The sequence below is a fragment of the Salvelinus fontinalis genome, unplaced genomic scaffold, assembly GCF_029448725.1.
Source record: "Salvelinus fontinalis isolate EN_2023a unplaced genomic scaffold, ASM2944872v1 scaffold_0135, whole genome shotgun sequence".
Lineage (NCBI taxonomy): Eukaryota > Metazoa > Chordata > Actinopteri > Salmoniformes > Salmonidae > Salvelinus > Salvelinus fontinalis.
The window spans coordinates 22401-35739 of record NW_026600344.1 but is presented as its reverse complement, the minus strand read 5'-3'; the positions used below and the strand labels follow the sequence as shown (position 1 = coordinate 35739).

Below are 13339 nucleotides of genomic sequence, written 5' to 3'. Positions count from 1 at the left end.
TATGGTTGGTCTCCACCTCCAGTGTTATATCTATGGTTGGTCTCCTCCTCCAGTGTTATATCTATGGTTGGTCTCCACCTCCAGTGTTATATCTATGGTTGGTCTCCTCCTCCAGTGTTATATCTATGGTTAGTCTCCTCCTCCAGTGTTATATCTATGGTTGGTCTCCACCTCCAGTGTTATATCTATGGTTGGTCTCCTCCTCCAGTGTTATATCTATGGTTGGTCTCCTCCAGTGTTATATCTATGGTTGGTCTCCTCCTCCAGTGTTATATCTATGGTTGGTCTCCTCCTCCAGTGTTATATATATGGTTGGTCTCCTCCTCCAGTGTTATATCTATGGTTGGTCTCCTCCTCCAGTGTTATATCTATGGTTGGTCTCCTCCTCCAGTGTTATATATATGGTTGGTCTCCTCCTCCAGTGTTATATATATGGTTGGTCTCATCCTCCAGTGTTATATCTATGGTTGATCTCCTCCTCCAGGGTTATATCTATGGTTGGTCTCCTCCAGTGTTATATCTATGGTTGGTCTCATCCTCCAGTGTTATATCTATGGTTGGTCTCCTCCTCCAGTGTTATATCTATGGTTAGTCTACTCCTCCAGTGTTATATCTATGGTTAGTCTCCTCCTCCAGTGTTATATCTATGGTTAGTCTCCTCCAGTGTTATATCTATGGTTAGTCTCCTCCTCCAGTGTTATATCTATGGTTAGTCTCCTCCTCCAGTGTTATATCTATGGTTGGTCTCCTCCTCCAGGGTTATATCTATGGTTAGTCTCCTCCAGTGTTATATCTATGGTTAGTCTCCTCCTCCAGTGTTATATCTATGGTTAGTCTCCTCCTCCAGTGTTATATATATGGTTAGTCTCCTCCAGTGTTATATCTATGGTTAGTCTCCTCCTCCAGTGTTATATCTATGGTTAGTCTCCTCCTCCAGTGTTATATCTATGGTTAGTCTCCTCCTCCAGGGTTATATCTATGGTTAGTCTCCTCCAGTGTTATATCTATGGTTAGTCTCCTCCTCCAGTGTTATATCTATGTTTAGTCTCCTCCTCCAGTGTTATATATATGGTTAGTCTCCTCCAGTGTTATATCTATGGTTGGTCTCCTCCTCCAGTGTTATATCTATGGTTGGTCTCCTCCTCCAGTGTTATATCTATGGTTAGTCTCCTCCTCCAGTGTTATATCTATGATTGGTCTCCTCCAGTGTTATATCTATGGTTGGTCTCCTCCTCCAGTGTTATATCTATGGTTGGTCTCCTCCTCCAGTGTTATATCTATGATTGGTCTCCTCCAGTGTTATATCTATGGCTGGTCTCCTCCTCCAGTGTTATATCTATGATTGGTCTCCTCCAGTGTTATATCTATGGTTGGTCTCCTCCTCCAGTGTTATATCTATGGTTGGTCTCCTCCTCCAGTGTTATATCTATGATTGGTCTCCTCCAGTGTTATATCTATGGTTGGTCTCCTCCTCCAGTGTTATATCTATGGTTGGTCTCCTCCAGTGTTATATCTATGGCTGGTCTCCTCCTCCAGTGTTATATCTATGGCTGGTCTCCTCCTCCAGTGTTATATCTATGGCTGGTCTCCTCCCCCAGTGTTATATCTATGGTTGGTCTCCTCCTCCAGTGTTATATCTATGGTTGGTCTCCTCCAGTGTTATATCTATGGTTGGTCTCCTCCTCCAGTGTTATATCTATGGCTGGTCTCCTCCAGTGTTATATCTATGGCTGGTCTCCTCCAGTGTTATATCTATGGTTAGTCTCCTCCTCCAGTGTTATATCTATGGTTGGTCTCCTCCAGTGTTATATCTATGGTTAGTCTCCTCCTCCAGTGTTATATCTATGGTTGGTCTCCTCCTCCAGTGTTATATCTATGGTTGGTCTCCTCCTCCAGTGTTATATCTATGGCTGGTCTCCTCCAGTGTTATATCTATGGTTGGTCTCCTCCTCCAGTGTTATATCTATGGTTGGTCTCCTCCTCCAGTGTTATATCTATGGTTGGTCTCCTCCAGTGTTATATCTATGTTTGGTCTCCTCCTCCAGTGTTATATCTATGGTTGGTCTCCTCCTCCAGTGTTATATCTATGGTTGGTCTCCTCCAGTGTTATATCTATGTTTGGTCTCCTCCTCCAGTGTTATATCTATGGTTGGTCTCCTCCTCCAGTGTTATATCTATGGTTGGTCTCCTCCAGTGTTATATCTATGGTTGGTCTCCTCCTCCAGTGTTATATCTATGGTTGGTCTCCTCCAGTGTTATATCTATGGCTGGTCTCCTCCTCCAGTGTTATATCTATGGCTGGTCTCCTCCTCCAGTGTTATATCTATGGTTGGTCTCCTCCAGTGTTATATCTATGGTTGGCCTCCTCCAGTGTTATATCTATGGTTGGTCTCCTCCAGTGTTATATCTATGGTTGGTCTCCTCCAGTGTTATATATATGGTTGGTCTCCTCCTCCAGTGTTATATCTATGGTTGGTCTCCTCCTCCAGTGTTATATATATGGTTGGTCTCCTCCTCCAGTGTTATATCTATGGTTGGTCTCCTCCTTCAGTGTTATATCTATGGTTGGTCTCCTCCAGTGTTATATCTATGGTTGGTCTCCTCCTCCAGTGTTATATCTATGGTTGGTCTCCTCCTCCAGTGTTATATATATGGTTGGTCTCCTCCAGTGTTATATCTATGGTTGGTCTCCTCCTCCAGTGTTATATCTATGGTTGGTCTCCTCCAGGGTTATATCTATGGTTGGTCTCCTCCTCCAGTGTTATATCTATGGTTGGTCTCCTCCTCCAGTGTTATATCTATGGTTGGTCTTCTCCAGTGTTATATCTATGGCTGGTCTCCTCCAGTGTTATATCTATGGCTGGTCTCCTCCAGTGTTATATCTATGGTTGGTCTCCTCCTCCAGTGTTATATCTATGGTTGGTCTCCTCCTCCAGTGTTATATCTATGGTTGGTCTCCTCCAGTGTTATATCTAAGGTTGGTCTCCTCCAGTGTTATATCTATGGTTGGTCTCCTCCTCCAGTGTTATATCTATGATTGGTCTCCTCCAGTGTTATATCTATGGTTGGTCTCCTCCTCCAGTGTTATATCTATGTTTGGTCTCCTCCTCCAGTGTTATATCTATGGTTGGTCTCCTCCAGTGTTATATCTATGTTTGGTCTCTTCCTCCAGTGTTATATCTATGGTTGGTCTCCTCCTCCAGTGTTATATCTATGGTTGGTCTCCTCCTCCAGTGTTATATCTATGGTTAGTCTCCTCCTCCAGTGTTATATATATGGTTAGTCTCCTCCAGTGTTATATCTATGGTTGGTCTCCTCCTCCAGTGTTATATCTATGGTTGGTCTCCTCCTCCAGTGTTATATCTATGGTTGGTCTCCTCCTCCAGTGTTATATCTATGGTTGGTCTCCTCCTCCAGTGTTATATCTATGGTTGGTCTCCTCCTCCAGTGTTATATCTATGGTTGGTCTCCTCCTCCAGTGTTATATCTATGGTTGGTCTCCTCCTCCAGTGTTATATCTATGGTTAGTCTCCTCCTCCAGTGTTATATCTATGGTTGGTCTCCTCCAGTGTTATATCTATGTTTGGTCTCCTCCTCCAGTGTTATATCTATGGTTGGTCTCCTCCTCCAGTGTTATATCTATGGTTGGTCTCCTCCAGTGTTATATCTATGGTTGGTCTCCTCCTCCAGTGTTATATCTATGGTTGGTCTCCTCCAGTGTTATATCTATGGCTGGTCTCCTCCTCCAGTGTTATATCTATGGCTGGTCTCCTCCTCCAGTGTTATATCTATGGCTGGTCTCCTCCCCCAGTGTTATATCTATGGTTGGTCTCCTCCTCCAGTGTTATATCTATGGTTGGTCTCCTCCAGTGTTATATCTATGGCTGGTCTCCTCCTCCAGTGTTATATCTATGGCTGGTCTCCTCCAGTGTTATATCTATGGCTGGTCTCCTCCAGTGTTATATCTATGGTTGGTCTCCTCCAGTGTTATATCTATGGTTGGTCTCCTCCTCCAGTGTTATATCTATGGTTGGTCTCCTCCAGTGTTATATCTATGGTTGGTCTCCTCCAGTGTTATATCTATGGTTGGTCTCCTCCAGTGTTATATCTATGGTTGGTCTCCTCCAGTGTTATATCTATTGTTGGTCTCCTCCTCCAGTGTTATATCTATGGTTGGTCTCCTCCAGTGTTATATCTATGGTTGGTCTCCTCCTCCAGTGTTATATCTATGGTTGGTCTCCTCCAGTGTTATATCTATGGTTGGTCTCCTCCTCCAGTGTTATATCTATGGTTGGTCTCCTCCAGTGTTATATCTATGGTTGGTCTCCTCCAGTGTTATATCTATGGTTGGTCTCCTCCAGTGTTATATCTATGGTTGGTCTCCTCCTCCAGTGTTATATCTATGGTTGGTCTCCTCCTCCAGTGTTATATCTATGGTTGGTCTCCTCCTCCAGTGTTATATCTATGGTTGGTCTCCTCCTCCAGTGTTATATCTATGGTTGGTCTCCTCCTCCAGTGTTATATCTATGGTTGGTCTCCTCCAGTGTTATATCTATGGTTGGTCTCCTCCAGTGTTATATCTATGGCTGGTCTCCTCCAGTGTTATATCTATGGTTGGTCTCCTCCAGTGTTATATCTATGGTTGGTCTCCTCCAGTGTTATATCTATGTTTGGTCTCCTCCTCCAGTGTTATATCTATGGTTGGTCTCCTCCAGTGTTATATCTATGTTTGGTCTCCTCCTCCAGTGTTATATCTATGGTTGGTCTCCTCCTCCAGTGTTATATCTATGGTTGGTCTCCTCCTCCAGTGTTATATCTATGGTTGGTCTCCTCCAGTGTTATATCTATGGTTGGTCTCCTCCAGTGTTATATCTATGGTTGGTCTCCTCCTCCAGTGTTATATCTATGGCTGGTCTCCTCCTCCAGTGTTATATCTATGGCTGGTCTCCTCCAGTGTTATATCTATGGCTGGTCTCCTCCAGTGTTATATCTATGGTTGGTCTCCTCCTCCAGTGTTATATCTATGGTTGGTCTCCTCCAGTGTTATATCTATGGTTGGTCTCCTCCAGTGTTATATCTATGGTTGGTCTCCTCCAGTGTTATATCTATGGTTGGTCTCCTCCAGTGTTATATCTATGGTTGGTCTCCTCCAGTGTTATATCTATGGTTGGTCTCCTCCAGTGTTATATCTATGTTTGGTCTCCTCCTCCAGTGTTATATCTATGGTTGGTCTCCTCCTCCAGTGTTATATCTATGGTTGGTCTCCTCCTCCAGTGTTATATCTATGGTTGGTCTCCTCCAGTGTTATATCTATGGTTGGTCTCCTCCAGTGTTATATCTATGGTTGGTCTCCTCCTCCAGTGTTATATCTATGGCTGGTCTCCTCCTCCAGTGTTATATCTATGGCTGGTCTCCTCCTCCAGTGTTATATCTATGGCTGGTCTCCTCCTCCAGTGTTATATCTATGGTTGGTCTCCTCAAGTGTTATATCTATGGTTGGTCTCCTCCTCCAGTGTTATATCTAAGGTTGGTCTCCTCCAGTGTTATATCTATGGTTGGTCTCCTCCTCCAGTGTTATATCTATGGTTGGTCTCCTCCTCCAGTGTTATATCTATGGTTGGTCTCCTCCTCCAGTGTTATATCTATGGTTGGTCTCCTCCTCCAGTGTTATATCTATGGCTGGTCTCCTCCTCCAGTGTTATATCTATGGCTGGTCTCCTCCTCCAGTGTTATATCTATGGCTGGTCTCCTCCTCCAGTGTTATATCTATGGTTGGTCTCCTCCAGTGTTATATCTATGGTTGGTCTCCTCCAGTGTTATATCTATGGTTGGTCTCCTCCTCCAGTGTTATATCTATGGTTGGTCTCCTCCTCCAGTGTTATATCTATGGTTGGTCTCCTCCTCCAGTGTTATATCTATGGTTGGTCTCCTCCTCCAGTGTTATATCTATGGCTGGTCTCCTCCTCCAGTGTTATATCTATGGCTGGTCTCCTCCTCCAGTGTTATATCTATGGCTGGTCTCCTCCTCCAGTGTTATATCTATGGTTGGTCTCCTCCAGTGTTATATCTATGGTTGGTCTCCTCCAGTGTTATATCTATGGTTGGTCTCCTCCTCCAGTGTTATATCTATGGTTGGTCTCCTCCTCCAGTGTTATATCTATGGTTGGTCTCCTCCTCCAGTGTTATATCTATAGTTGGTCTCCTCCAGTGTTATATCTATGGTTGGTCTCCTCCTCCAGTGTTATATCTATGGTTGGTCTCCTCCTCCAGTGTTATATCTATGGTTGGTCTCCTCCTCCAGTGTTATATCTATGGCTGGTCTCCTCCTCCAGTGTTATATCTATGGTTGGTCTCCTCCTCCAGTGTTATATCTATGGTTGGTCTCCTCCTCCAGTGTTATATCTATGGTTGGTCTCCTCCAGTGTTATATCTATGGTTAGTCTCCTCCTCCAGTGTTATATCTATGGCTGGTCTCCTCCAGTGTTATATCTATGGCTGGTCTCCTCCAGTGTTATATCTATGGTTGGTCTCCTCCAGTGTTATATCTATGGTTGGTCTCCTCCAGTGTTATATCTATGGTTGGTCTCCTCCAGTGTTATATCTATGGTTGGTCTCCTCCTCCAGTGTTATATCTATGGTTGGTCTCCTCCTCCAGTGTTATATCTATGGTTGGTCTCCTCCAGTGTTATATCTATGGTTGGTCTCCTCCTCCAGTGTTATATCTATGGTTGGTCTCCTCCAGTGTTATATCTATGGTTGGTCTCCTCCAGTGTTATATCTATGGTTGGTCTCCTCCAGTGTTATATCTATGGTTGGTCTCCTCCAGTGTTATATCTATGGTTGGTCTCCTCCTCCAGTGTTATATCTATGGTTGGTCTCCTCCTCCAGTGTTATATCTATGGTTGGTCTCCTCCAGTGTTATATCTATGGTTGGTCTCCTCCAGTGTTATATCTATGGTTATGTGCTGAGGGTGTCAGGTTCTTGTCCAGCTCTGGCATTTAGGTTGCCACAGACTAGTACATGTCCCTGGGCCTGGAAATTATTAATTTCCCCCTCCAGGATGGAGAAGGTGTCTTCATTAAAGTATGGGGATTCTAGTGGGGGATATAGGTAGCACACAGGAGGTCATTTTTCTCTGTTGAGATAATTAACTTTTGAATTTCTCGCCAGAAGTAAAATGTTCCTGTTTTGATTAATTTAATAGAGTGAGTTAGGTCTGCTCTATATCAAATTAGCATACCCCCTGAGTCCCTTCCCTGTTTCACACCTGGTAGTTTGGTGGATGGGACTACCAGCTCTCTGTAACCTAGAGGGCAACCAGTGGGTCTGTCTCCTCTATACCATGTTTCTTGCAGGATGACAATGTCTGTATTACTGATTTCTTTGGTGAAGTCCGGGTTCCTGCTCTTTAGGCCAAAAGCAGATGACCTCAGGCCTTGGATATTCCAGGATGTGAAGGCTTTGTGTTCCATAAAGTGTTCAATGTTGTTTGTCGTGTGGTTTGGCCTCGGACCAGTAAGTGTGAGCAGAGCCTTCTGAGCATCTCTCTCTCTCTCTCTCGCTCTCTCGCTCGCTCTCTCTCTACCTTTCTCCGCGCCCTCTCGCTTTCTACCTTTCTCCACCCCCTCTCTCTCTACCTCTCTCTCTCCCTGTTTGTTGCGGCAGATGGCCTAGTGGTTAGAGTGTTGGGCCAGTAACCGAAAGGTTGCTAGATGAAATGAGCTGACAAGGTAAAAACTCTGCTGAGTCTGCTGCCTGAACAAGGCAGTTAACCCGCTGTTCCCCGGTAGGCCGTCATTGTAAATAAGAATTTGTTCTTAACTGACTTGCCTAGTTAAATAAAGGTAAAAAGTCTCACACCCACTACAAAGCTCTCTCTTATCGATCTGGCTGAGTTGGCCCTTGCCATGCCGAGCGGGGTGGGCAAATGGTTCAGCGGTCATCTCGCGGGGTTGGGGTCAGCTCTGACGTACGGAGACGAGAGAGCGCAGGCCGCCGGCATCCAGTGTGGAGGGTTGTGGAATGTGGCTTTAGCCAATAAGAAGGCATTGTTCTGGCGGTGGGGTCGAGGGTCAGGGTGGAAAAGGAGGACCATTGTAAACACAATAATCTCTCCGCCCCCATCTCTCTCTCTCGCTCTCCCCTTCTTTCTCTCTCTCTCTCTCTTTCTTTCTCTCTCTCTGTCTCCCCCCCTCTTTCTCTCTCTCTCTCTCTCGCTCTCCCCTTCTTTCTCTCTCTCGCTCTCCCCTTCTTTCTCTCTATCTCGCTCTCCCCCTCTCTCTGTCTCTCCCCCTCTTTCTCTCTCTCTCTCTGGGCCTGTGATACAAACACACGTACAGGGTCTGTGTTGTAGAGACACTGGGACCAGTGTGTCCTAGGTTAATAGCCCGTGCCATCCCCAGAGCTTACACACACACACACACACACACACACACACACACACACACACACACACACACACACACACACACACACACACACACACACACACACACACACACACACACACACACACACACACACACACACACACACACACACACACAAACAATCTGCCTAGAGACCATCTCTCCTCCCCTCTCATCCCTCTCTCCTTCTCTCTGCCTATCTTCACATCATTCCCTCCCTCCCAGTCACCCAAATGAGGCCTTTTCAGACCGGACTGTACAATGGCAGACATTCAGCTAGGCTGTTAGCGTGCTAGGCTAATGTTTGGTGAGCTAGGCTGTTAGCGTGCTAGGCTAATGTTTATACACTCCATTGAGTGTGTCACTGGGCTCAGTGTTCTGGCACAATGTGTCTTAATGTGACATATGCAATGCATTATTAACCAACACAGGGCACTATAGTTCCCTATTACCAGGCTAGCTAACTGGTTACAGCATGCTAAACATAGTTAGCCATCATGCTAACATTGCTAACAAGAAAAGAGCTTTAATAACTGGATATGTAATGAGACACAGTTAACCATCATGCTAACATTGCTAACGGCTAAAGAGCTTTGATAACAAGATACGTAAAGAGACACAGTTAACCATCATGCTAACATTGCTAACGGCTAAAGAGCTTTAATAAATGGATATGTAATGAGACACAGTTAACCATCATGCTAAAATTGCTAACGGCTAAAGAGCTTTGATAACAGGATACCTAATGAGACACAGTTAACCATCATGCTAACATTGTTAATGGCTAAAGAGCTTTGATAACAGGATATGTAATGAGACACAGTTAACCATCATGCTAACGGCTAAAGAGCTTTGATAACTGTATATGTAATGAGACACAGTTAACCGTCATGCTAACATTGCTAACGGCTAAAGAGCTTTGATAACAGGATACATAATGAGACACAGTTAACCATCATGCTAACGGCTAAAGAGCTTTGATAACTGTATATGTAATGAGACACAGTTAACCGTCATGCTAACATTGCTAACGGCTAAAGAGCTTTGATAACAGGATATGTAATGAGACACAGTTAACCATCATGCTAACATTGCTAACGGCTAAAGAGCTTTGATAACAGGATACATAATGAGACACAGCAATGATAGCATGATGGTTAACTGTGTCGCATTACGTATCCTGTTATATTTACATTTACATTTAAGTCATTTAGCAGACGCTCTTATCCAGAGCGACTTACAATTGGTGCATTCACCTTATGACATCCAGTGGAACAGCCACTTTACAATAGTGCATCTAAATCTTTTAAGGGGGGGAGGGTCAGAAGGATTACTTTATCCTATCCTAGGTATTCCTTAAAGAGGTGGGGTTTCAGGTGTTAGGCCCCATTGGCACCCCGATAGGCCCCATTGGCACCCCGATAGGCCCCATTGGCACCCCGATAGGCCCCATTGGCACCCCGATAGGCCCCATTGGCACCCCGATAGGCCCCACCCCGATAGGCCCCATTGGCACTCCGATAGGCCCCATTGGCACCCCGATAGGCCCCATTGGCACCCCGATAGGCCCCACCCTGATAGGCCCCATTGGCACCCCGATATGCCCCATTGGCACCCCGATAGGCCCCATTGGCACACCGATAGGCCCCATTGGCACCCCGATAGGCCCCATTGGCACCCCGATAGGCCCCATTGGCACCCCGATAGGCCCCACCCTGATAGGCCCCATTGTCACCCCGATAGGCCCCATTGGCACCCTGATAGGCCCCATTGGCACCCTGATAGGCCCCATTGGCACCCTGATAGGCCCCTATGGCACCCTGATAGGCCCCACCCCGATAGGCCCCACCCCGATAGGCCCCACCCCGATAGGCCCCACTGGCACCCCGATAGGCCCCACCCCGATAGGCCCCACTGGCACCCCGATAGGCCCCACCCCGATAGGCCCCACTGGCACCCCGATAGGCCCCACTGGCACCCCGATAGGCCCCATTGGCACTCCGATAGGCCCCATTGGCACCCCGATAGGCCCCATTGGCACCCCGATAGGCCCCACCCTGATAGGCCCCATTGGCACCCCGATAGGCCCCATTGGCACCCCGATAGGCCCCATTGGCACCCCGATAGGCCCCATTGGCACCCCGATAGGCCCCATTGGCACCCCGATAGGCCCCATTGGCACCCCGATAGGCCCCACCCTGATAGGCCCCATTGTCACCCCGATAGGCCCCATTGGCACCCCGATAGGCCCCATTGGCACCCCGATAGGCCCCATTGGCACCCCGATAGGCCCCATTGGCACCCTGATAGGCCCCATTGGCACCCTGATAGGCCCCATTGGCACCCTGATAGGCCCCATTGGCACCCCGATAGGCCCCATTGGCACCCCGATAGGCCCCATTGACACCCCGATAGGCCCCACTGACACCCTGATAGGCCCCACTGGCACCCCGATAGGCCCCACTGGCACCCCGATAGGCCCCACTGGCACCCCGATAGGCCCCACTGGCACCCCGATAGGCCCCACTGGCACCCCGATAGGCCCCACTGGCACCCCGATAGGCCCCACTGGCACCCCGATAGGCCCCACTGGCACCCCAATAGGCCCCACTGGCACCCCGATAGGCCCCATTGGCACCCCGATAGGCCCCATTGGCACCCCGATAGGCCCCATTGGCACCCCGATAGGCCCCATTGCCACCCCGATAGTCCCCATTGCCACCCCGATAGTCCCCATTGCCACCCCGATAGGCCCCACTGGCACCCCGATAGGCCCCATTGGCACCCCGATAGGCCCCACTGGCACCCCGATAGGCCCCATTGGCACCCCAATAGGCCCCATTGGCACCCCGATAGGCCCCATTGGCACCCTGATAGGCCCCATTGGCACCCCGATAGGCCCCACTGGCACCCTGATAGGCCCCACCCTGATAGGCCCCATTGGCACCCTGATAGGCCCCACTGGCACCCTGATAGGCCCCATTGGCACCCTGATAGGCCCCATTGGCACCCTGATAGGCCCCACTGGCACCCTGATAGGCCCCATTGGCACCCTGATAGAACCCATTGGCACCCCGATAGAACCCATTGGCACCCCGATAGAACCCATTGGCACCCCGATAGAACCCATTGGCACCCCGATAGAACCCATTGGCACCCCGATAGAACCCATTGGCACCCTGATAGAACCCATTGGCACCCCGATAGGCCCCATTGGCACCCCGATAGGCCCCATTGGCACCCCGATAGGCCCCATTGGCACCCTGATCCATATCACACTACATAGACAATAGAGGGTCATTTCAGACACACTGTGACAATGACAAATGAGTAAACCTGAACCAAAGCACAAACAGCTCTGTTTACTATGATACATCAGTTGGCTTTAGTTCTTCAGGAAGATGACCTATTTAGTTGGTGACTGTGTGTGTGTGTGTGTGTGTGTGTGTGTGTGTGTGTGTGTGTGTGTGTGTGTGTGTGTGTGTGTGTGTGTGTGTGTGTGTGTGTGTGTGTGTGTGTGTGTGTGTGTGTGTGTGTGTGTGTGGGTCAGTTTTACATTTCCCCCCACTAATGGTTGTTATTGGTTAGGATTGGGGGAGGGGAAGCTGATCCTAGATCTGTTTCTAAGGGAAACTTGTGACACAGAGAGAAGGGTGGGGACTATCACCTCACTCAGGGGTCAACCAGGGTCATGGGAGACAGACAGGAAGTAGAATGATCATGTGACCGTTGTGCTGGCATGGTTTAGATCTCTGTTTGATATCAATAAAGTTTGATGATGATGTAAACAGCGTCCGGGGATAAAGTAGTCGTGGAGACAGTAGTCACGGGGTGTTAGGTGTGTGTGTGTCTCTGTGTGTTGTTCTGTGCTGGATAACAGATAGTCCTTTGTCTAGATTTGAACTGTCTACTCTCTCTCTGTGTGTCTGTGTGTGTGTCTCTGTGTGTGTGTGTGTGTGTGTGTGTGTGTGTGTGTGTGTCTCTGTGTGTTGTTGTGTGTTGGACAACAGATAGTCCTTTGTCTAGATTTCAACTGTCTCCTCTCTCTCTGTGTGTCTGTGTCTGTGTGTGTTCTGCAGGACTTTGAGTCGTGGGTAAATGACACGGCGGAGCATGGTTTTGTGGTGGTATCGTTTGGCGCCGGCGTCAAATACCTCTCAGAGGATATCACTCACAAACTGGCTGGAGCCCTGGGCAGGCTGCCCCAACGCGTGGTCTGGAGGTACTGCCGATTTAATTAATTCACATTCCCTTCCACTGCACCTGGGAGGGGGAGGACACAACATGGCTGCTAATTCACGTTCCCTTCCACTGGGAGGGGGAGGGACACAACATGGCTGCTAATTCACATTCCCTTCCACTGGGAGGGGGAGGGACACAACATGGCTGCTAATTCACATTCCCTTCCACTGCAACTGGGAGGGGGAGGGACACAACATGGCTGCTAATTCACATTCCCTTCCACTGCCACTGGGAGGGGGAGGGACACAACATGGCTGCTAATTCACATTCCCTTCCACTGGAACTGGGAGGGGGAGGGACACAACATGGCTGCTAATTCACATTCCCTTCCACTGGGAGGGGGAGGACACAACATGGCTGCTAATTCACATTACCTTCCACTGGGAGGGGGGGGGGAGGACACAACATGGCTGCTAATTCACATTCCCTTCCACTGGGAGGGGGAGGACACAACATGGCTGCTAATTCACATTCCCTTCCACTGGGAGGGGGAGGGACACAACATGGCTGCTAATTCACATTCCCTTCCACTGGGACTGGGAGGGGGAGGGACACAGCATGGCTGCTAATTCACATTCCCTTCCACTGGGAGGGGGAGGGACACAACATGGCTGCTAATTCACATTCCCTTCCACTGCAACTGGGAGGGGGAGGACACAACATGGCTGCTAATTCACATTCCCTTCCA

The 13339-nt window shown here is 48.2% G+C and overlaps 1 protein-coding gene across 1 annotated transcript in view; it reads left to right on the top strand.

Annotated features, from left to right (window-relative positions):
* LOC129843430 (2-hydroxyacylsphingosine 1-beta-galactosyltransferase-like) overlaps positions 1-12631 on the top strand; it is a gene marked incomplete at its 3' end in the record, with an annotated part of 84658 nt that extends 72027 nt beyond the window's left edge. Inside the window, exon 4 of the mRNA XM_055912143.1 lies at positions 12489-12631. Coding sequence (XP_055768118.1) covers positions 12489-12631 — 143 coding nt within the window. The remainder of the gene's footprint in view (positions 1-12488) is intronic.
* Positions 12632-13339: the final 708 nt, after the last annotated feature.